The 26,254-nt window shown below is 36.3% G+C and overlaps 1 protein-coding gene across 3 annotated transcripts in view; it reads right to left on the bottom strand.

The window, feature by feature from the left end:
- Positions 1–26,254, bottom strand: part of KIAA0825 (KIAA0825 ortholog) — a 466,326-nt gene that overhangs the window by 374,048 nt on the left and 66,024 nt on the right. For 2 of the 3 annotated variants that reach the window (XR_012513095.1, XM_039470047.2), the window contains exons 4-5: positions 14,569–14,737; positions 10,900–11,569 (exon numbers count right to left, since the gene is read on the bottom strand). Coding sequence is in view for 1 of the 3 variants with exons in the window: in XM_039470047.2 (XP_039325981.1) it covers positions 10,900–11,569; positions 14,569–14,737 (839 nt within the window). In the remaining 2 variants the exon portion in view is untranslated. Of the gene's footprint in view, positions 1–2,232; positions 3,274–3,952; positions 11,570–14,568; positions 14,738–26,254 lie in introns of those variants that run through there. The other variant, XR_012513096.1, reaches the window with a different exon arrangement.

Below are 26,254 nucleotides of genomic sequence, written 5' to 3'. Positions count from 1 at the left end.
TAAGTGTCTGTCTGGTACTTTATCACAGGAAAATGGCTAGAGAGATTGTCACCATATTTTAAATATATTTACTGGAAAACCTGAATTAGTGGCAGATAGAATGCACTCTGGGGTGCCCAGATGAATACAACCACTAGAAAAGCCAACTGGTAGAATAACATAGCACAGCACAGCACAGCACAGCACAGCACAGCACAGCACAGCATGGAAAAGCATCATAAAAACTACTCCTAGTGAGTGTCTGAGTTAATAACATTAACAAACGAGTTATGAATCATTATCAATAAAAAGAATTGAGTTAATAACACTAGCAAATGAGTCATGAATCATTATCAATAAAAAAGAAAAGCAAAACACTGAATGAGTGTAGAAGATAGGAATAATGTAACAATTAAAAAGAAAATGTGGCTGGGCATGGTGGCTCACATCTGTAATCTCAGCACTTTGGGAGGCTGAGGTGGGTGGATCATCTGAGGTCAGGAGTTTGAGACCAGCCTGACCAACACGGTGAAACCCCATCTCTACTAAAAATACAAAATTAGCCAGGCATGGTGGTACACGCCTGTAATCCCAGCTACTTGGGAGGCTGAGGCAGGAAAATTGCTTGAACCTAGGAGGCGGAGGTTGCCGTGAGCGGAGATTGTGTCATTGCACCTCAGCCTGGGCAACAAGAGCAAAACTCTGTCTTAAAAAAAAAAATGTGAACGTGGTAAATTATTGTTAATGCTAACTATTATAATGTTTTGCATAGCTTTTGACACAGAGTTTAGTGGTATATCAAGATAATATCCAAATAATTGCAAAAAGGAATCTCCTTTCTTTGGCTTATTATCTGTGTGGACTTGGGAAATATTTACCTCCCTGAATCTCAGTTTTTTCATATATAAACCATAAATAATATAAAAGGCTGTTCAGAAGATTAAATACACCCATTTATGTAAAGCCTTGTAAAGTCTTATACATAATACTAAGTAATTAAGTTAGATAGATAGACAGATAGATAGATAGATGATAGATGGATGGATGGATGGATAATTTGCAAGCCATTCAGGGAAAAACAACCAATCATCGACCTGAGTACAAAATCAGAAGCAACTAAAGATTGAGTAGATCCAAACTGCCTTAGCTCATTAAGGTATAAACATGGAGCCAGGCGCAGTGGCTCACGCCTGTAATCCCAGCACTTTGGGAGGCCGAGGTGGGTGGATCACGAGGTCAAGAGATCGAGACCATCCTGGTCAACATGGTGAAACCCCGTCTCTACTAAAAATACAAAAATTAGCTGGGCATGGTGGTGCACGCCTGTAGTCCCAGCTACTAGGGAGGCTGAGGCAGGAGAATTGCTTGAACCCAGGAGGCGGAGGTTGCGGTGAGCTGAGATCGCGCCATTGCACTCCAGCTGGGTAACAAGAGCAAAACTCCGTCTCAAAAAAAAAAAAAAAGAAAAGAAAAAAAAAAAAGGTATAAACATGGAAAGGTAAGACAGTATACATACAAAGCCTGCTTAAAATTACTAAATATAAATTATAATAAAAAATATATTTAAATTAGGATTATTTAAATAGTTTGGAGAAGAAAACAATGACTACACTAAAGTTGAAGAAGTATACAGAGGATTCAGAGAAATGTTTTTAAATGAAATGTGCTATTTCTATCCTGTTTTTTAGTCATTAGAGTATGGCAATACAGGAAGGGCTCTGAGTCACACAGATAACAAGTCTGAATCCTGGCTTCACTCTATGACCTAGGGCAAATTACTTAACATCTCTATCTCTTAGTTTCCTCACTATATAATGAAGATAATAAATCATGGTATCTACCTTGTGTAGGTTCGAAGAATTAAATGAGATAATGCACATCTATGTCTGAGCCAATAAATGTTAGTTGTTGTTACTTAAGGATTGTCCTTTCTATAATTTCAGGTAAAATGTCAAAGATTTCATGAGCATAAAATTACAAACACAGATTAAAGATAACATAATACAACCCATTCAAGCCATTGTTGCTCACTTCAAATACGTATTTCCTTAATAAACAAAACATGATCATTGAGTTAAATATTAGTGAACAACATGGTTATCTGTTGAGTTAATATAGCAGTTCTCATACAGCAGTAGCAGTACTGACTCATTTAGTTTTCTTCCCTTACTGCAGGCGTCCCCAAACTATGGCCCGCATGCGGCCCCCTGAGGCCATTTATCCGCCCCCCTCCCCCCCCCCCCCGCTGCACTTCAGGAAGGGGCACCTCTTTCACTGGTGGTCAGTGAGAGGAGCACAGTATGTGGCAGCCCTCCAATGGTCTGAGGGACAGTGAACTGGCCCCCTGTGTAAAAAGTTTGGGGACGCCTGCCTTACTGTGTCTAGCACAGAACATGATAGCTGCTAAATGCTATATGGTCGTCAATAAAGCTGAATTGAATTTATTTACAGGCAGCCCACTTGAACAATGCTATTTGAAATTTCTTTTACAGGTGACAGAGCACTTAATTCTGCACTTGTAAGACAAAGACCAATAGCACGGTGCTTTAGAACATGGGTCTTAGAAATAGATCTGCATATGAATTTCAAGTATAAATCCTGACTTCAGTGGCTGGGTGTGGTGGCTCATGCCTGTAATTCCAGCACTTTGGGAGGCCAAGATGGGCAGATCATGAAGTCAGGAGATTGAGACCATCCTGGCCAACATGATGAAACCCCATCTCTACTAAAATACAAAAAATTAGCTGGGCATGGTGGTGTGTGCCTGTAGTCCCAGCTACTTGGAAGGATGAGGCAGGGGAATGGCTTGAATCCAGGAGGAGGAGCTTGCAGTGAGACAAGATCCTGCCACTGCATTCCAGCCTGGGGACAGAGTAAGACTGTCTCAAAAAAAAAAAAAAAAAAAAAAAAGCTGACTTCATATGACACGATCAGGGCAAGTTGATCTTTCTAAGTTTCTTTCTGTGTTCATTAAATTGGGATAATAGGAATGTGTTGTCATTAGCACAGTGCTTTGCAGATGGAAAGTACTCATTTAACAACTGTTTTATACTGGACTCTTGATCCAAGATGGCCAAAAAGGAACAGCTCTGGAGGTCAGTCCCCAGTCAGAACAAAGCAGAGGGTGAGTGATCACCGCATTTCCAAATGAGTTATTACTGCCCACAGACCAGGAGATTCCAGGGCTGAAAAGTGCCATGAGTTTCCAGCACAGTTGTTTCAGCTGGCGCTGCAGGTCTCCACAGAAAAACTCACACGAATCTGGACGGCCATTTCATCTGGCACCTGGAACACCTGGGAGACAGAGATGCCCATTCAAATGAAAAAAAGGGGGCTGAAACAGGGAGCCAGGTGATCTGGCTTGGTGGGTCCCACCCCTACAAAGACCAGCAATCTGAAACACTCCGGATTGAGAGTTTCATAGCAAGCACAGCTGGACCCGGGACAGTTGAGCTCTGTCGGGGGAAGGGAATCTGCCATTACTGAGGCAGTCCGCCATTACCAAGGCAGTCTGCCATTACTGAGGCAGTTCTAACTATACCTCTATAAACAAAACTGCAAGAAAGTTCACACAGCAGCTGGGCAGAGCCCATGGCAGCTCAGCAATGCCTCTGCTGGCAGACTGTGACTAGGTTAACTCCTTGCTGGGCAGGGCATCTTTGAAAAAAGGCAACAACATGTCAAGAACTTATAAATAAACCCCACCTTCCTAGGACAGAGCACCTGGGAAAAAAGGCGGTTATAAGTTCTGCTGCAGCAGACTTAAATGTACTTGCCCAGCAGCTCTGAACAAAACAATGGAGCTCACAGGTCAGCACTTGAGCTCCTATAAGGGACAGACTGTCTCCTTAAGCAGCTCCCCCACCCCTGTATATCCAAAGGGACATCTCATAAAGGAGAGCTCTGGCTGACATCTGGCAGGTATCTTTCTAGGATGAAGATAACAGAAGAAGAAACTGGCAGAAATCCTTACTGTTCTGCAGCCACCACAGGAGATCCCCAGGCAAGCAGGGTCTAGAGTGGACCTCCAGCAGTCCTACAGCAGAGGGGCTTGATTGTTAGAAGGAAAACTAAAAAACAGAAAGAAACAACTTCAACATCAACAAAAAGGATGTCCACTCAGAGACCCAGTCCGAAAGTCACCAACAACAAAGACACAGGTAGATAAATCCACAAAGATGAGAAGAAACCAGCACTAAAAGGATGAAAACACCAAAAACCAGAATACCTCTCTTCCTCCAAAGGATCACAACTCCTCACCAGCAAAGAAAAGAGGCTGGATGGAGAATGAGTCTGACGAATTGACAGAAACAGGCTTCAGAAAGTGGGTAATAAGAAACTTCTCTGAGCTAACGGAACATGTTCTAACCCAATGCAAAGAAATTAAGAATCATGAAAAAAGGTTTGATGAAATGCTAACAAGAATAAACAGCATAGAGAAGAATATAAATGAACTGATGGAGCTAAAAAACACAACACAAGAACTTCGTAAAGCATACACAAGTTTCCATGGCCAAACTCACCAAGCAGAAGAAAGAATAGCAGAGGTTGAAGATAAACTCAATGAAATAAAATGAGAAGGCAAGATTAGAGAAAAAAGAGTGAAAAGAAATGAACAAAGTCTCCAAGAATTATGGGATTATGTGAAAAGACCTAATCCACATTTGATAGGTGCACCTGAATGTGACGGAGAGAATCAATCCAAGCTGGAAAACACTCTTCAGTATATTATCCAGGAGAACTTCCCCAACCTAACAAGGCAGGCCAATATTCAAGTCCAGGAAATACAAAGAAATACACAAAGATATTCCTCAAGAAACGCAACCCCAAGCCACATAATCATCAGATTCGCCAGGGTTGAAATGAAGGAAAAAATGCTAAGGGCAGCCAGAGAGAAAGGCTGGGTTACCCACAAAGGGAAGCCCATCAGACTCACAGCAGATCTCTCAGCAGAAACCCTACAAGCCAGAAGAGAGTAGGGGCCAATATTCAACATCCTTAAAGAAAAGAACTTTGAACCTAGAATTTTATATCCAGCCAAACTAAGCTTCATAAGCAAAGGAGAAATAAAACACTTTACCAACAAGGAATTACTGAGAGATTTCGTCACCACCAGGCCTGCATTACAAGAGGTCCCGAAAGAAGCACTAAATATAGAAAGGAATAACCAGTACCAGCCACTCCAAAAATGTACCAAATGGTAAACAGCATTGACACAATGAAGAAACTGCATAAATTAATGGGCAAAACAACCAGCTAGCATCAAGATGGCAGGATCAAATTCACACATAAGAATATTAACCTTAAATGTAAAAGGGCTAAATGCCCCAATCAAAAGATACAGACTGGCAAACTGGATAAAAAGTCAAAACCCATCAGTATGCTGTATCCAGGAAACTCATCTCACATGCAAGGATACACATGGGCTCAAAATAAAGGTATGAAGGAAGATTTACCAAGCAAATGGAGAGCAAAAAAACCCAGGAGTTGCAATGCTAGTCTCTGATAAAATGGACTCTACACCAACAAAGATCAAAAGAGACAAAAACAGGTATGACATAATGGTAAAGGATCAATGCAACAAGAAGAGCTAATGATCCTAAATATATACACACCCAATACAGGAGCATCCAGATACATAAAGCAAGTCCTTAATGACCTACAAAGAGACTTAGACTCCCACACAATAATAGTGCGAGACTTTTACACTCCACTGTCAATATTAAACAGATCAACCAGACAGAAAATAAAAAATGATATTCAGGACTTGAACTCAGAAGTGGACCAAGCAAACCTAATAGACATATACAGAACTGTCCACCCCAAATCCACAGAATATATATTCTTCTCAGCATCACATTATACCTACTCTAAAACTGACCACATAATTAGAAGTAAATCACTCCTCAACAAATGCAAAAGAACAGATATCATAACAAAATCAGTCTCTCAGACAACAGTGCAATCAAGTTAGAACTCGGAATTCAGAAACTAACTCAGAACCGCAGAGCTTCATGAAAACCGAAAAACTGGCTCTTGAATGTTGACTGGATAAACAATGAAATGAAGGCAGAAATAAAGATGTTCTTCGAAAACAACAAGAATGAAGACAGGACATACCAGAATCTCTGGGACACATTTAAGGCAGTGTCTAGAAGAAAAGATATAGCAATAAATGACTATATGAGAAGCAAGGAAAGATCTAAAATTGACACCCTATCGTCAAAATTGAAAGAGCTAGAGGAGCGAGATAAAAAAAACTCGAAACCTAGTAGAACACAAGAAATAACTAAGATCAGAGCAGAACTGAAGGAGATAGAAAAACACACACACAAAAAAAACCTTCAAAAAATCAAAAAATCCAGGAGCTGGTTTTTTGAAAAGATCAACGAAATAGACAGACCACTAGCCAGATTAATAAAGAGAGAATAATCAAATAGATGCAATAAAAAACAATAAAGGGGATATCACCACAGGTTCCACAGAAATACAAACCATCATCAGAGATTATAACAAACAACTCTATGCACATAAACTAGTAAACCTGGAAGAAATGGAAAAATTCCTGGACACTTGCATCCTCCTAAGCCTAAACCAGGAAGAAACCGAAACCCTGAATAGACCAATAACAAGTTTTGAAGTTGAGGCAGCAATTAAGAGCCTACCACCCAAAAAATGCCCAGGTCCAGATGGGTTCACAGCTTAATTCTAACAGACAAACAAAGAGTAGCTGGTACCATTCCTTCTGAAACTATTCCAAACAATCCAAAAAGAGGGAATCCTTCCCAAATCATTTTATGAGACCAACATCATCCTGATACCAAAACCTGGCAGAGACTCAGCAAGAAAAGAAAACTTCAGGCCAATATCCATGATGAACATAGATGCAGAAATCTTCAATAAAATGCTGGCAAACTGATTGCAACAGCACATCAAAAAGCTTATCCATCATGATCGAGTAGGCTTCATCCCGGGGATGCAAGGCTGGTTCAACATACGCAAGTCTATAAACATAACTGATCACATAAACAGAGCCAAAGACAAAAATCACATGATTATCTTAATAGATGCAGAGAAGGCCTTCAACAAAATTCTACAGCCCATCATGCTAAAAACTCTCAATAAACTAGGTATTGATGGAACATATCATAAAACGATAAAAGCTATATATGACAAAGCTACAGCCAATATCATACTGAACGGGCAAAAGCTGGAAGAATTCCTTTTGAAATCAGGCACTAGATAAGGATGCCCTCTCTCACCATTCCTATTCAACATAGTATTGGAAGTTCTAGCCAGAGCAATCAGGCAAGAAAAAGAAATAAAGCGTATTCAATTAGGAAAGGAGGAAGTCAAACTGTCTCTACTTGCAGAGGACATGATCGTGTATCTAGAAGACCCCATCATCTCAGCCCAAAATCTTCTCAAACTGATAAGCAACTTCAGCAAAGTCTCAAGATACAAAATCTATGTGCAGAAATCACAAGCATTCCTATACACCAATAACAAACAGCCAGATCATGAGCATTCATGATCTCTCCCATTCAGAGAATAAAATACTTAGGAATACAACTAACAAAGGATGTAAAGGACCTCTTCAAGGAAAACTACAGACCACTGGTCAAGGAAATAAGAGAAGACACAAACAGAAGGAAAAACATTCCATGTTCATGGTTGGGAAGAATCAGTATTGTGAACATGGCCATACTACCCAAAGTAATTTATAGATTCAACACTATCCCTATCAAGCTGCCATTGACCTTCTTCACAGAACTGGAAAAAAACCACCTTAAACTTCATATGGAACCAAAAGAGAGCCCGCATAGCCAAGACTAATCCTAAACAAAAAGAACAAAGCTGGAGGCATCACGCTATCTGACTTCAAACTATACTATGAGGCTACTGTAATCAAAATAGCATGGTACTGGTACCAAAACAGACATATAGACCAAAGGAACAGAACAGAGGCCTCAAAGGCAGCACCACACATCTACAACCATCTGATCTTTGACAAACCGGACAAAAACAAGCAATGGGGAAAGGATTCCCTGTTTAATAAATGGTGTTGGGAAAACTGGCTAGCCATGTGCAGAAAGCAGAAACTGGACCCCTTCCTGACACCTTACACTAAGCTTAACTCCGGATGGATTAAAGACTTAGACATAAAACCTAACACCTTAAGAACCCTAGAAAAAAACCTAGGTAATACCATTCAGGACATAGGCATAGGCAAGGACTTCACGACAAAAACACCAAAAGCACTGGCAACAAAAGCCAAAAGAGACAAATGGTATCTAATTAAACTCCAGAGCTTCTGCACAGCAAAAGAAACAATCATTAGAGTGAACCAGCAACCAACAGAATGGGAAAAAAATTTTGTAATCTACCCATCTGACAAAGGGCTAATATCTAGAATCTACAAAGAACTGAAACAGATTTTCAAGAAAAAAACAAAAAGACCCATTCAAAATTGGGCAAAGGATGTGAACAGATACTTTTCAAAAGAAGACATTTATGAGGCCAACAAACATATGAATAATTGTTCATCGTCACTGGTCATTAGAGAAATGCAAATCAAAACCACATTGAGATACATTCTCACACCAGTTAGAATGGCGATCATTAAAAAATCTGGAGACAACAGATGCTGGAGAGAATGTGGAGAAATGGGAACACTTTTACACTGTTGGTGGGAGTGTAAATTAGTTCAACCATTGTGGAATACAGTGTGGCGATTCCTCAAATACCTAGAAACAGAAATTCCATTTGACCCAGCAATCCCATTACTGGATATATATCCAAAGAATTATAAATCATCCTATTATAAAGACACATGCACAAGTATATTCATAGTGGCGCTGTTTACAATAGCAAAGACCTGGAACCAACCCAAATGCCCATCAATGTTAAAATTGACAGGGAAGATGTGGCACATATACACTATGGAATACTATGCAGCTATACAAAACGATGAGTTTGTGCCCTTTGTAGGGACATGGATGAATCGGGAAACCATCATTCTTAGCAAACTGACACAAGAACAGAAAATCAAATACCATATCTTCTCACTCATAGGCGGGTGTTGAACAGTGAGAACACATGGACACAGGGAGGGAAGCAACACACACTGGGGTCTGTTGTGGAGGAATAGGGGAGGGACAGTGGCGGCTAGGGAGGTTGGGGAGGGATAACTTGGGGAGAAATGCCAGTTATAGGTGACGGGGGGATGGAGGCAGCAAACCATATTCCCATGTACGTACCAATACAACAATTCTGCATGTTCTGCACGTGTACCCCAGAACCTAAAGTCCAATTACTATATATATATATATATATATATTTATTTTTAAACAATTGCTCTATACCAAAGTTCAGATAAAGGAGCTTGGGAAAGATTCTATGCTTGTGGAAAATGTTTCAAATTCTGGTGTTAAAGAGGACACACAGTTTTCTCTCATGAATGAGAAAACACTTCAATATCAGCCCTAAAGACTCCATAGCAACTTACACACATTTTCAACCATATGGATCTTTTCTTCTGTTATAAACTATATTTAGCATATATAAAACTTTCGTATTGAAAAGACTTGTAAAGTCTTTTCAGGATTTTTTTTTTCAGAGAATATAAAAATTTTAGAAAACAAGTGCACTAATAAAATGCATTTAAAAATTTATGTATTAACAATTAAAATAAAAGTCTATTTGCTTTGAGCAAAATCATAATGCTTCTAAATTAATTGATTTTGTATTTTGTCATAACCGAATTTGGCAGATGCATCTCTCTTCTGCAATGTGATATAGCTTCTGGAGAAAAATTAAAATTTTAAGGCTAAATATTAAACAATTTGAAAATTCATATATCACATTAATTTGGTCATCTGTAATTTTATTAATGAAGATATGCAAAAGTATTGTGAGCTGTAGGAATTTTTAAAAGATGATCATAAATTCAAAGATCCATAAGAATTCATCAAATAATAATTTTCAAATTCTTAAGCCATATAGTTTATGAACTTACTCAGAAATATACCTCAGAGTTTTATATAAAAGCATAGCTAATGATAATTTTAGAAATAATCCTATTTTTAACCTTGATTTTTCTTCACTGGTAGGAAATTACAACCTAAAAAAAGTTTATTATTTTGCAACAATTTCTTGCCTTTTTTCCTTTACCTTTTGAATAAAATAAAAATTTTCAAATCACCTATTTGTATACATCCTTATAGAAAAAATAGTAAAGAAGCTTTTAAAAAATAGCTATAGTTAAAATGTTATACCTTTCTAATTAAGTACAATACAGAATTTTATCATTATAGTATTTCATAGTTGCTCATTATTAGAATTGACTGACTAAAATATTACAACTTTTAAATTTCCAATTTTAGTTATGACAAATTTCAACACATTTTCAATAATTCTTTTTACCTAATAATGCTTTGGCTTTGGAAAACACAATGGATTAAAACTCATACTTTTCTGTTATGTATATAACTAAATTACATATGTATAACTGAGTATATGTGCTTTTATATGTGTATCTATAATAAGCAGATAAAGCTTATATGTGTATAAGTATATATGCTCAGTTATATATATACATATATATATATATATATATATATACACACACACACAATTTCACAAATACTGTTTGTCATATGCAATCAAGAAAAATTAAACTCACATTTGAAATATTTTGGCTTACAATGCCAATATCTTTAACAATTTAATAGGAAAGAAAATACTTCTATGATTATACTTAATAGAAAAAAAATGCATGAGAGAAATGTACACTGTAAAATTGCATTACATTTATTTTCAAGTTTGCAGTGAAATTTAACCAAATAGAAAAAATCTTAGAAAATTAAACATATTAAAAGACTTAAGTTAAACCAAACAAAAATTTTAAATGTCACTAACCCAAAGCATGCACTGCTCTTCTATGCTTGCTGGAGCTCTTGCTTGTTTTAACCACACGAACAGCATTTTCTCTGTACTGCAGCTCACAAAAATTTTCAAGAAATTTTGCCATTTCTTCTGTAACAGTATCCAGGTAAGTTTCTTTAATGAATTTCACTGTTGAGGATGGAGCTAAAATTTCACATAGTGTGTTAAAATCCTCTTTTATTACTGAGTATAACTTAAGCATTGTACTTTGATATCCATTAACTATTATATCTAAATTTGAATCTCTGTTGTAAGAAGGAACGCAGTTCTGCAGAAGATTAGCCAACAGTTTTTTCTGTATGTTTCGGTATTTGATTATAACTTCAGATTCTGGATAAAGAAACAAGAGTTGTTGTAAGCACTGCTTTTTCAATAAAATTTTTTGCTGTGAATTGCTTATTTCATTATGGCTTTGTAATTTGCTCACTAAGAATCGTCGAAGATGTAGTCTTATATCATCCCATATAGACTTGACATCCATAGAGGAATTATCTTCAACAGAATGAAGAGACGTCCTAGAGAGGAAATGGAAAGATGTTCCACTTAGAGTCGATGGGAATGAAACGCTGCTGTGGCAGGAGAGGTCCCAAAGTAAATCCAGCATCATTTCTTCTTGATTCTGTTCATTCTTCAACAAATTTTCCTAATGAAATTATAACATTAGAAATGTGATTAAGTGTAACAGAAAAAAATGATCTATATAGTCATATACAATTTCATAATTTCAGTTTGGAATCAGTACTCTGAAATTTCTCAAGATTTTATTTTTTTGCATTTGAAATTTAATGAGTTCAGACATTTTAGAATGCTAGCTTTTATGGTCTATTAAACTTTGAGTTTATTTCAAACCTAGCTGATTATCTTTTCAGTTAGATTTTTAGACATATAGTTTTTAGCCCTCATTGTTATCCACCTGATACAGCCTGAGCTGTAAAAAAAACTATGGCTTAAAAATTCTAAATACAAATCTATAGTAAAATATTGATTGAAATGTATTCCTAATACAAAATAAATTCAGGATCATGCCCCTAATTCCTGGTAGACAATTTTCATGCTTGAATGAGTATAATTATTATTATAAAACCCCAAATGAACATATAATACAATGTTTTAAAATCATTCTAGAATATAGATCTTTAAATACAGTATGTGCCTGGGGGTTACTAAGAGGCACCATTCTGAGAAGTAAATTTTAATACATTGAAAGATTTTAACTTTCATTTAAATTCCTTTTTGAGAACTGTGTTAAAGATTTTACTTTGAAAATAAATCTGAGAATATTTCAATTTTCTCCAAAGAAATAACCCAAAATGAGAAAAAGATACGCTCAGAATTGTTCCCCAAAAGATGATATAAAATTATTCCTTTATACTTTCTGTGCTGGCAGAAAACAATGGTAGGTATCATTATGAAAAGGGACAAAAACATTACTTTTTTCTTGAACTTTGAATTAAACACACACATTCTCCTTCCAAGCTGACTTTCCTAATTATGTCTATTTCAGCTAATACTGAAATTAGTTTATATTCTCTAGGTAGAAACAAGCTGATTACAAGAGAAATGAAAGCAAGGTTCAAGTGGCATATAATCCGGTTGGCTTTGCAATTTCTTATTGACAAAATACCAAAGGCATTATGTGTAATTCAGAATTACGAACAATTCCTAGGCGAATTTCAGGAATTTTCTCTCATTCATTGTAAGCATTGCGGAGTCTAATGTTCTAACTGTAATAAATAATTATACCCAATAATTATACCAGCAAATGCTTTTTAAGTATTTATACAAACATTTCCCGGTTTCTTCATAAGAATAACTCTTTGGCATATGTATTTAAAAACCCAATTTATACATAAGGACTCAAAAATGAGGGATGCTTCAGTGACTTTTCAAAAGTCACATACGGTAAGGCATAGATTCAAGCAAGAATGGATCCCTGGCTTCTTTCTCTTCATCCGTGTTCTTTCTGCTACACTCCAGAGAGCCACAAAGTACACATGACCTCTATATAGCTTCTTTTTCTCTCCTCTCCTGCTATTGAGTTATTTTGATACTTCTGGAAGAGAAATGTCCTTAGATAGGACACATCAGCATTACTGTAAATTCTATAAAGCAAATAAGTCATATTAGTGCCTCTGCCTTGGTTTTTAAGTCAGGCAATAATGGGAAATATTTGATCAGATAATGAATAGATTACAGAGGTTTAAAACATACGTTTAGTATGACTGCTTAAATTTTGAAAATAACTTTGGTACATCTGCCATAATGAGGACCTCTGTTTCTTATTTAAATTGCTAGAAAATTAACAAGAAACTTTCTATGAAAAAAACAGATGTATGAAAAATGCCATCATGACTGACATTTTTTAGCATGTAAAAACTTGATAATAAGGTCATGTAAATCTGGATCTGTTTTAACAATGTGGTTCCTTCCTTAAAATAACATGATCGATTATGTAAAAAAATCTAGGACTGGGACAAGCCTATCAGTCTAATGAATTTGAGCAAAACTAAAGTGGCCTTTGCCCTGCAGTGAATAGAGAATGACTTACGTGTGACAGATTAAAAGATAATTGAAAGCTTTTCCTTTTAATTAAATGAGAAAGCATTATTACATCAGTATTAATGAAATTCAATACACATGGCTCTTAATAGAAATTAAAGGAATAACTATATCCATATTTATTCTTCAAGACTTCACCTTCAAGAGATAATGAGTGAGAAGTTTCCTTAAAAGAATAAGGCTTCAGGGCACACAGTCTTCCTTTCTCTTCCTTTTATTACTTTGTAAACATTAAAGAGACGTCTGAAATAATAACAGGCAAAAACTATTTTCATCTGATTCTGTCATCCTAAGCCATCTACAACCTCCAGATATTTTCCACATCTGCCTTAGTCAATGTTTGATGTTTAGATAAAAACAGTGCCTTTTTTCCTCTAAATTAAATTAAAACCATAGCTAAAGAAATACTGCTTTCTAACAATTGTGCTGCTTCTCTGGGAATCTGTTTTTGCAAGCTAGCCAGTCTTGGAGATACAAGTGTGATAAAATAACTGTTCTTGTTGAAGATTACAAAAACTTCTCTGGCATAGAGGGTGGTCAGTATCAAGGATGACCAATATAATAATTCTCCATCATTTGGTGGTCTTGCATAAATTGCTACCTTGATTGAAAAGAACTGGGTAAGACTTGAGGTTAGAAATGCAGGGAATAATATTAAAGGCCACTTAACAGACACGATCAATGGGGATCTTACTATGCTTAGTAATGAGCACTGCAAAAATGAATAGTTGTGAAGGGATATAAAATATGAAGAATATGAACTTCTCTGGGAGACAACTGTGATACACATCAATACATTTTGTGGTATTGATATATATCATACCACAAATCCCTCAGGAATCATAATATTTAATCTCCATTTATATAAAATTTTATTTTATTGATAAAATTCATAGTTAAATACTACAACAAACAGCTTGGTGGATTCTATTGGGAATATAGAAACATAAAATGAAAACACAAACCCTGTAGGTACGACAGGCTAATATGGTCACTCAAATAAATATTTACATATAGAAATTGAATGAGTTGTATTCCCCATTTACTCATCTCAATCTATGATAAAATAATGATTCATTTTACCAGTGTTTTGAGGAATTTTGTCAAATCTCCATGTGGAATGAAAGATGACTTGGATGTACTGTAACTATAGTGAGTTAGCCATTCAAAGCAGTCAGTTGGTGTTTGCAGCTGCACACCCGGACATTGTTTGTTAATTTTGGACTGTATCTCTTTAATGCAATGTTCTATGCTATAAAAAAGAGAAGAAAAAGTTATTTTGGCAGGATATAGATAATGGCTTCATCTCATAATATGACAGGCCCTGAAATCTTCATATGTGGTACCTGGTTTTGCACAATTTACAAATTTCATTCATATGATATGAAAATAATTACAAAGAGACTATACATTCATAGTTGAAAACTGAGAGTTCAAATTTTCTGGCAGTAAAAAATGTGATAAAGGAAATATAAAATAGCTACTCAGAGATGAACTAGAAATTCTTTTGTGTTGAAACAAAAATCAAGCATAGATGTAATTCGATAATAGCCCTCTTGATAGGCAATAGATAAAAGGAAGAGAGAAAATACTGAACACTGTAAATATTAGAAATTTACATTATCTACTAAGAGGTAAATGACTGTATAAATGATTAAAAACTTCAATCAATGGAATAATAAGTCATCAAGTAGTTATAAAGAGCTTATAATTTTAAAAGTTGTAAAATATACAAGCTGTATATACAACGTTATTAGAGCCAAGTACCTTTTCCTGTTATCCAATTCCACTACTAAAAACAGAAACAAAAATTACTAAAAATTGCATTTAAAAATGACTAGAAGGAAATGAAGCAAAGGGTTAACAGCAATTATATTTTGGTGATATAATTAGGTAAGTTTTAAAGTTTGCTCTTCCATAGTTTCTAAGTATGTATAAGGCATAAGATAAAATGATTCATTTACCAAAAAAGTAAACCAAGAACAGAGAAAAAAATGTCCAGTTGAATCTTGCAATATGTATCTGTTTTAAAACTTCCATTCAAAGTATCCTTAGTGTTGATAAAATAACAGATATACTATGTTATTTTAATTTCCACATACAATTCTGTGCATTCATGATTATAAATCTTTGTGGGTTAAACTGGTGACCTTTAGCAGAGTGCCATCTGCAGAACCACATGGATATGACATATTACTACCACCTGATGGCAGCATATCTAAACTTCAAGAAAGCTTTCAAACAGCTAAATTCCTTTGAAGCTGAAACACCTCACCAAAAATTGACAGCTATGCATTTATCTCTTAATCATATTAAGAAAGATTTGCTACTAAGAGGTAAAGTTAATGGTTTGAAAATGTAACTGCTATTAATTAAAGGTTCCATATGATAGAACCTGGTAGGCTTTAGAAATCAAGTGCTCCTTATTAAAGCAGATGTCATATGAAAGACTCTTTGAAATTCATCAGGTGTGGGTTGCCTATAAAACATACACTGTAAAAGTTTAAGTAATACTTCTCAGGAGGCTTCTGAGCATGAGTGAATTCAAACTAAATTACCTTGAAACAAATACATTCTGAGAATCAAAGAACCTTTTCATGAAAACAAAGAACTTAAATGAAAAACAATACCTCTTCGGGCCACAGGCCGCTCAGTTTCCTGATAGGATAGCCGTATTCATTCAGGAATACCAGTTCTACCTTTGACAAGAGATTGGCATGTATTTTCTTAACTTATATAAGCACTTCTATGGACAGAGAAACACAATGCCTTAAGCATACACCTTGACGCTAGGGATCCTTTATCAAAGGTTTTTATTATACCATCCTCATGTGTCTCATTCAATTAAACCTAATAGATTACAGCAATATGAATTAGAAAGGCTCAGAAGTTAGTCTACCTAAATCTGTTTCAATGAGGACTCTGATTATAGCGTAATTTCTAACATCTGAATCTGGGCAGAGGCCAGCAACTACAATTTATAAATAGGGTAAAGCCTTTTAGAGGGCTAAATATTTTAGTAATTTGTTCAAACACTGACAAAGGGATTGAGTGGTTGCATTTCAGGGGACCTCCCTCATTGATACAAACTAAGACAGATAAACTTTATTTTAAAATCATTTTGTCACAAATTATAAAACATCAGAACCAATTATCTATACCTGATTTTGTTTTTAGTTGGCTGTCTTGTTGTCTGCCACTTGCCACTGCCTATACATCTTGTTTTAAAAACTTAATCCTCTGAAATCTAGATATTTCTTGTCCAATTGTTACACAAAATAAATATTTTCAAAATTTATAATAAATGTCAGTTTGGTATGTAATCGACAATTTATCTTCGTATTCAAGGTCAGAATAAATTACAATCTAATTTTCAGCATTTAAAAGGTAACATTTAAAAAATAAATAAAAGGTAACATTTTCAACTGTTACCTTTCAAATACTATGCATTATTCAGGATTAACATAGGTGGTAAAAACGTAAGGAAATGCACTGGGATCATCAGCAGCACCGTCTGGTAGAGTGGGGATGGAAGTGGTATCAAACTGGGGAGAGGTACACAGAAAGCTTTAGCTATACTAGTAATGCTTTATTTCTTAAACTAGATGGTGGGCACTGGAGTATTTATCATAGTACTCAATGCCTTTTCGTATGTCTCAACATTTCTTAATAAATTTGAACACCAATGTGCTTTAATTATAATGACTCTGAATTATCCAAGTTAATGACGTGTGAAAGTGGATGCATTACTGAGAATCTGTGTATAAATCAATTTATAAAGCATTTTAAAAAGGCAATAAGGAGTATGCTTTTAAAAAGATATCTACTGCAATTTTCTCATTCAACATTTACTCCTAGATTCCCTGACTGTAAAAATTGCTAATTGATTGAAGGTATTATATTTGATAAACATTAGCTGAATGTTAAATATGTTGTAGGCATTGTGATATATACTAGGGAACTCAATGTGAATAAGATATCGTCTGGTCTGTAAAGGAATTGTGTCTAGTGAAAGAGATAGACTTGTAAATAAACAACTACAGTACAGTAAGTCTTGATAATTAGTGTGTACAATGTGCTAAGGGAGTACACAGGACGGAGCCACTAAAAGTGCCTGTAGGGGGTGTAAAAAGGCTTTTCCTTGTAGAAGAGGAGATTATATGCAAGGATGTTGATTTAAGAATATTAGTAGAATCACTGTACTTAAAATTCCCTAACATCTCACCCCTCAGAATTCGGTACTTGTCATCTAACCTCATTGTTGTCTCACTTCAAAACTGTATTTATTTGGAGAATAAGAATATGAATTAATTTTTATGGTTACTATTACATTCATGCATGTATGGATGTATGTGTGTATGTATATATGCACCATCTTACTTCCAAAAAGACTGAGATATCACACTATTGGACAGATTGCATTAAATAACAATAGCAGTCGAAGAGCTGATTAATATTGAACTGGTACAGTTGGAGATAGAATGAGAAATTAAAAAACAGAAGAAGATAATTATAACATAAAATCTTGGAACTTCGGCTTATTATAAAAGCTCTTACAAGATTTCAAAAGTATTATCCGGTCACAAAATAGTTAAAAGGAAAAAAGTATTTTCCACTGACAAAATTACAAGAACTTTTTAAATAAAAAGACTGTAGAAACACATATATGTGCTTTAATGGAATGTTAAAATATTCTGAAATTTTTTTCTTCAAATTTGTTAGTTTTTAAATTTATGGCTTCTGAATTTTTTTTTAATTTACACTCCCACCAACAGTGTAAAAGTGTTCTTCTTTCTCCACATCCTCTCCAGCATCTGTTGTCTCCAGATTTTTTAATGATCGCCATTCTAACTGGCGTGAGATGGTATCTCAATGTGGTTTTGATTTGCATTTCTCTAATGGCCAGTGATGATGAGCATTTTTTCATATGTTGGCCTCATGTATGTCTTCTTTTGTAGTGTCTGTTTATAACCTTTGCCCACTTTTGAATGGGTTTGTGTATTTTTTTCTTGTAAATCTGTTTTAGTTCTTTGCAGATTCTGGATATTAGCCCTTTGTCAGATGAGTAGATCACAATTTTTTTTTTTTTCCATTCTGTTGGTTGCCTGTTCACTCTGATGACTGTTTCTTTTGCTGTGCAGAAACTCTTAAGTTTAATTAGATCCCATTTGTCAATTTTGGCTTTTGTGGCCATTGCTTTTGGTGTTTTAGTCATGAAGTCCTTGCTTATGCCTATGTCCTGAATGGTACTGCCTAGGTTTTCTTCTGGGTTTTTATGGTCTTAGGTCTTATGTTTAAATCTTCAATCCATCTGGAGTTAATTTTAGTGTAAGATGTCAGGAAGGGGTCCAGTTTCTGCTTTCTGCACAAGGCTAGCCAGTTTTCCTAACACCATTTTTTATTTTTTTATTTTTTTAATTTTTGAGATGGAATTTCGCTCTTGTTACCCAGGCTGGAGTGCAATGGTGTGATCTCGGCTCACCGCAACCTTCGCCTCCTGGGTTCAGGCAATTCTCCTGCCTCAGCCTCCTGAGTAGCTGGGATTACAGGCACGCGCCAGCATGCCCAGCTAATTTTTTGTATTTTTAGTAGAGACGGGGTTTCACCATGTTGACCAGGATGGTCTCGATCTCTTGACCTCATCATCCACCTGCCTCAGCCTCCCAAAGTGCTGGGATTACAGGATTGAGTCACTGCGCCTAGCAACACCATTTATTAAACAGGGAATCCTTTCCCCATTGCTTGTTTTTGTCCAGTTTGTCAAAGATCAGATGGTTGTAGATGTGTGGTGTTGCCTCCGAGGCCTCTGTTCTGTTCCTTTGGTCTATATGTCTGTTTTGGTACCAGTACCATGCTGTTTCTGTTTTGATTACTGTAGCCTCATAGTATACTTTGAAGTCATGTAGTGTGATGCCTCCAGCTTTGTTCTTTTGCTTAGGATTAGTCTTGGCTATGCAGGCTCTCTTTTGGTTCCATATGAAGTTTAAGGTGTTTTTTCCAGTTCTGTGAAGAAGGTCAGTGGTAGCTTGACAGGGACAGTGTTGAATCCATAAATTACTTTGAGCAGTATGGCCACTTTCACAATATTGATTCTTCCTAACCATGAACATGGAATGTTTTTCCCTCTGTTTGTGTCCTCTCTTATTTCCTTGAGCAGTGGTCTGTAGTTTTCCTTGAAGAGGTCCTTTATATCCTTTGTTAGTTGTATGCCTAGGTATTTTATTCTCTTTGTAGCAATTGTGAATGGCAGTTCACTCATGATTTGTCTGTTTGTCTGGTATTTGTGTATAGGAATGCTTGTGATTTCTACACATTGATTTTGTATCTTGGGACTTTGCTGAAGTTGCTTATCAGCTTAAGGAGATTTTGGGCTGAGACGATGGGGTCTTCTAAATATACAATCATGTGGTCTGCAAACAGAGACAGTTTGACTTCCTCTTTTCCTAACTGAATACCCTTTATTTCTTTTTCTTGCCTGATTGCTCTGGCTAGAACTTTCAATACTATATTGAATAGGATTGGTGAGAGAGGCCATCCTTTTCTAGTGCCAGATTTCAAAGGGAATGCTTCCAGTTTTTGCCCATTCAGTATGATATTGGCTGTGTTTGTAGTAAATAGCTTTTATTATTTTGAGATATGTTCCATTGATACCCAGTTTATTGAAGGCTGTTAGCATAAAGTGCTGTTGAATTTTGTCAAAGGCTGCCTCTGCATCTATTAAGATAATCATGTGGTTTTTGTCTTTGGTTTTGTTTATGTGATGGATTATGTTTATAGATTTGCATATGTTGAAGCAGCTCTGCACCACCAGGATGAAGCTTACTTGATCATGGTGGATAAGCTTTTTGATGTGCTGCTGCATTCGGTTTGCCAGTATTTTGTTGAAGATTTTTGCATCGATGTTCATCATGGATATTGGCCTGAAGTTTTCTTTTTTAGTTGTGTCTCTGCAGGGTTTTGGTTTCAGTATGACACTGGTCTCATAAAATGAATTAGGGAGGATTCCCTCTTTTTGTATTGTTTGAAATAGTTTTAGAAGGAACGATACCAGCTCCTCTTTGTACGTCTGGTAGAATTCAGCTGTTAACGTGTCTGGACCTGGACTTTTTTTGGTTGTTAGGCAATTAATTGCTTCCTCAGTGACATAATGAACATGTGTGCATGTGTCGTTATAGTAGAGTGATTTATAATCCTTTGTGTGCATACCAGTAATGGGATTTCTGGGTCCAGTGGTATTTCTGGTTCAAGATCCTTGATGAATCGCCACACTGTCTTACACAATGGTTGAACTAATTTACACTCCCACCGACAATGTAAAAGTGTTCCTGGCCGGGTGCAATGGCTCTTGACTGGAATCCCAGCACTTTGGGAGGCCAAGGTGGGCAGATCAACTGAGGTTGGGAGTTCAAGACCAGCCTGACCACCATGGAGAAACCCCATCTCTACTAAAAATACAAAAAATTAGCCAGGTGTGGTGGCATATGCCTATAATTCCAGCTATTCGGGAGGCTGAGGCAGGAGAACCACTTGCAACTGGGAGGTGGAGATTGCAGTTAGCCAACATTGTATCATTACACTCCAGCCTGGGCAACAAAAGCAAAACTCTGTCTCAAAAAAAAAATATTTATCCACATCCTCTCCAGCTTCTGTTGTTTCCTGACTTTTTAATGATCATCATTCCAACTGGCGTGACATAGTATCTCACTGTGGTTTTGATTGGCATTTCTTTAATGACCAGTGATGATGAACTTTTCTAAATATATTTGTTGGCTGCATAAACATCTTCTTTTGAAAGTGTCTGTTCATATCCTTTGCCTACTTTTTGATGGGGTTGTTTTTTTTCTTGTAAATTTGTTTAAGTTCATTGTAGATTCTGGATATTAGCCCTTTGTCAGATGTATAGATTGCAAAAATTTTCTCCCATTCTGTAGGTTGCCTGTTCATTCTGGTGATAGTTTCTTTTGCTGTCCAGACATTCTTTAGTTTAATTAGGTCCCATTTGTAAATTTTGGCTTTTGTTGACATTGCTTTGGTGTTTCAGTTATGAAGTCTTTTCCCATGCCTGTGTCCTGAATGGTATTGCCTAGGTTTTCTTCTAGGGTTTTCATGGTTTTATGTCTTATATTTAAGTTTTTAGTCCATCTTGAGTTAATTTTTTATAAGGTGTAAGGAAGGGATCCAGTTTCAGTTTTCTGCATATGGCTAGACAATCTTCTAAACACCATTTATTAAGTAGGGAATCCTTTTCCCATTGCTTGTTTTTGCCAGGTTTGTCAAAGATCAGATGGTTGTAGATGTGTGGTGTTATTTCTGAGTCCTCTGCTCTCTGCCATTGGTCTACATTTCTGTTTTTGTACCAGTACCACGCTGTTTTGGTTACTCTAGCATTGTAGTATTGTTTTTGTGGGAGAATTGGAAAAGTTTAAAAAGTAGGAAATATGAATGGGGCCAGAAAAAGTTTAGGCTAGTGAGCTGCTGAAGTGCAGCATGCTGCCTGCCCAGGATGCATTCTTAATTCTGGAGAGAACAAGAGGGCTTGAAAGGTCCAGTTAGAGTTGGAAAGTGGGTTAAGGTTTTACACCGTGTTCAATAGTAGATGGAGGAATTAGTGCTTTTCAGGTTTCTTTCTATGGGGCCTCCTCTTGTTCAGTAGGAGGAGAGAAGAGGTGGGGATTCTGTGAGATGTAGTATATAATGAAGAAACTCAAAACTGAAATAGAAACATAGGAATTTACAAAAAGGATTGCAAATATTAATTTGCATCTTCTTATTATAAAGTGCCAAAATACTGCCAGAAATAATAATAAACAGTAAAACCTTTGAAATGACTATTTTTCCTTTTGTATAATTTGAAATGGCTATAATGTATGTTAATATCTGTGTGCACAAGTGTGTGTATATTTACATATACGTAAAAAGTCATCATGTGGAAAACATGAAAGAAAATTTTTAATATAGAAGCTCAAATAATTTAAGTATTATATAAAAAATAAGTATAAACTATGGAATATATACCCTCTCATTAATGAGCATGGTTAAATGCCTCTCCTCTCTCTGCATTTTCTAGATTAAGTCCAATAGTATTATTACTGGTAGCAATTCTCTTTTTTGAGACAGTGTCTCACATTGTTGTCCAGCTGGTGTGCAGTGGTGCAATCATGGCTCACTGTAGCCTCCAATTCCCAGGATCAAGCCATCTTCCCACCTCAGCACCCCAAGTAGCTAGGACCACAGGGGTATGCCACCATACCAACTAATTTTTGTTTTTGTTTTTTGTAGAGACAGTGTTTCACCATGTTGCCCAGGATGGTCTCAGATTCCTGAGCTCAAGCTATCTGCACACCTCAGCCTCCCAAAGTGCTGGGATTACAGGTATGAGCCACCATACCTGACTTGGTAGCACTTCTTGCTCCTTCCTTCCTCCCTTCCTCTACTCCTCCCTCCCTCTTTACTTTCCTTTTTCATTTTCTTTCATTTTTTTTTTTTTGAGATGGAGTTTTTGCTCTTGTTACCCAGGCTGGAGTGCAATGGCGCGACCTCAGCTCACTGCAACCTCCGCCTCCTGGGTTCAGGCAATTCTCCTGCCTCAGCCTCCTGAGTAGCTGGGACTACAGGCATGTGCCAATATGCCCAGCTAATTTGTTGTATTTTTAGTAGAGACGGGGTTTCACCATGTTTTGACCAAGATGGTCTCGGTCTCTTGACCTCGTGATCCACCCACCTCGGCCTCCCAAAGTGCTAGGATTACAGGCGTGAGCCACCGCATCCAGCCCTTCATTTACTTTCATTTCCTCATTTCCCTTTCTCTTTCATTTCCTCCCTTCCTTTCCAGACAGCCTGTTGCCCAAGCTGGAGTACAACAGTGTATGCAGCCTCAAATTCCTGGGCTCAGGCAGTCCTTCCACCTCAGTCTCCAGAGTAGCTAGGACCACAAGTGAGCCACCAACTGTGACTGTGCTAATTTTTTTTTTTTACAGTAAAGATGGGAACTTGCTATGTTGCCCAATCTAGTCTTAAATTCCTGGCCTCAGGTGATCTTCCTGCCTCAGCCTCCCAAAGTGTTGAGATTACATCTTTCTTTATAAAAAAAAAAAAAAAAAAAAAAAAAAAATGTAGTCCAGCTGCATTGGTGGCAGCAAAACTTACCTCCTAAGGCACACACAGAGTCTATAATTAGAAAACGTAAGTCTATAATTAGAAAATGTACTTTTATATAACTAAAAGTAAGGCCGGGCGTGATCGCTCACACTTGTAATCCAAGTACTTTGGAGGCCAAGGCAGGTGGATCACCTGAGGTCGGGAGTTCAAGAGCAGCCTGACGAACATGGTGAAACCCTGTCTTTATATTAAAAAAAAAAAAAAAGAAAAGAAAAGAAAAGAAAATGGAATAGTAAAATAAATTGTTAAGATACAATTATATTTATTCAACTGAACATTAAGAGGGGCAAAATCATTTTGTGTCTTTTTGTTCTTTTCTTTCTTTTTTTTTTTGAGACAGTCTTGCTCTCTCACTCAGGCTGGAGTGCAGTGGTGCTATCTTATCTCAGCTCACTGCAACCTCCACCTCCCGGTTTCAAGTGATTCTCCTGCCTCAGGCTCCCAAGTAGCTGGGACTACAGGCATGCACCATGTCTGGCTAATTTTTACATTTTTAGTTGAGACAGGGGTTTCATCATATTGGCCAGGCTGGTCTCAAACTCCTGACCTTGTGATCCGCTTGCTTTGGCCTCCCAAAGTGCTGGGATTACAGGCATGAGCCACTATGCCTGGCCAACACATTTTTATATAACTAAAAAATATACCTATTGTGAGCCCAGAAGAACTTCTGTACCTTAATATCTTGTTAAACTAATAAGTTCCACTCAATTCATTACTGCTATACACAGTTTTCAGTTAGGGAACTAATGATAGGGAACTAATGATACTGTGGTATAACATTCATAGTGTTTCTCTTTGGCAGGTTATTGACCTCTTATAACCTATTTTGATATGGGTTTGAATAAATGATTCACCATCACTAATTTCTGCTGTCAGACTTACTAGTCACCTAGGTCCGACTTGAATGGAAAGGAGAATGTAAAAGTGAAGTGGTCTGAGAATGACAGCCTCTCTTGAAGGGTGGGTGAAGGTTCAGTGACCTTTGGGCACACTGCTCCATTCTGTTGGAATCACTGCTTTGGGGAGGCAATAGAACCCGTGGCTCATAAAACCTGATGCTATTAAGAAGAGAGAATTCACAAATAGATGTCAGGGTCACTGCTACTTTAAAAATTCAAGTGTAAGAAAAAAATATCATATTTTAAGATGAATTACTAATTTTTTTTTCTTTTAAAAGTATGGAGGAAACCTATACCATACAGATGTTCATTACTTATTCAATGTACACTACTGAGAGATAAATAGAACTGTTAGAATACAAAAATGCCAAGGGTAATTCAACTACTGCAGTGTAAGTGTGGTATAACTGATTCGTCATGACATACAATTTTCTAAAAGCTATTCTGTTAGAAGGCAATAAATGAGTGCATAAATGATTTATACTCTTCTGAACCACAGTTATTATTCAGTGTTTTATTTTAAAAAATATATATACCCTCTACTATTATGTTTATTCTCTGGAGTATAATAAAAACATAATTGAATTTGATGAAAAATAGACTTGATTCTAAATGTAGCATACAGCACATACAGCTACTTCCTTATTTTGTTCCTTGTGAAGATCAATGGTCACTTGAGGTAGTTTTGCTCTAGGTTTGTTTTAAAATATGGGCAATAAAATGTTTTTAATTTAAAAATTATATCCTATGTTCCATACTATATTTTCTTTTTAATACTAGCATCTGAGTTTTGACCTAATAACTACTTTTGAATGCAAATACAATGTTTTAATCACTGTTTTACTTTTAAAAATGATTTCTTGTTGACTAGGTAAGGCAAAAAATTAAGTGTAAGTGGTTTAGTAAATAAAAATTAGCAATTCAGAACAACAGCTTCAGAGTTCAGTAACCTCTTTTATTTTGATGGCACCTAAATGCCATTGTGAAGGAAAAGGTTTACCTTTTAAAATATAATTCAATTTTAAAAACTATAACCATCTCTGAAATTTAGGTAAATGTCTCGTTCATCTATTTAAGAAAACACTATTTTTATTTGTAAGTTCATTTGAGTTGGAAATTGTGCCATAAAATATATAAATATATAACATTAAAGTTAACTATGTATTACACAATTTATGTTATATGTTATATATAACCTTTATGTTTTATAACTATTATGTTACATAGTTATCAAACATAAAAGTGACAAAATTAAGCTAAAAATTAATTAGTTATTTTATATTTATATGAAATATCAACTATATACTCTGAGTTTGGTTAGGTCTATTTCTAAAATACATATATATCTGGGCTCAGTGGCTCACGCCAGTAATCCCAGCACTTCGGGAGGCCGAGGCGGGTGAATCACGAGGTCAAGAGATTGAGACCATCCCGGTCAACATGGTGAAACCCTGTCGCTACTAAAAATACAAAAAATTAGCTGGGCATGTTGGCACATGCCTGTAATCCCACCTACCCAGGAGGCTGAGGCAGGAGAATTCCCAGGAGGTGGAGGTTACGGTGAGCCGAGGTTGTGCCATTGCACTCCAGCCTGGTGGGTAACGAGCGAAATTCCGTCTCAAAATAAATAAATAAATAAATAAATAAATAAATAAATAAATAAAATAAAATACATATACAACATGTATATGCATAGGTATAGTATAAAGAGA

Source organism: Saimiri boliviensis, chromosome 1 (assembly GCF_048565385.1).
Source record: "Saimiri boliviensis isolate mSaiBol1 chromosome 1, mSaiBol1.pri, whole genome shotgun sequence".
NCBI lineage: Eukaryota > Metazoa > Chordata > Mammalia > Primates > Cebidae > Saimiri > Saimiri boliviensis.
Note: the sequence above shows the minus strand (reverse complement) of the source record. Positions and strands in the feature narration are given on the sequence as shown.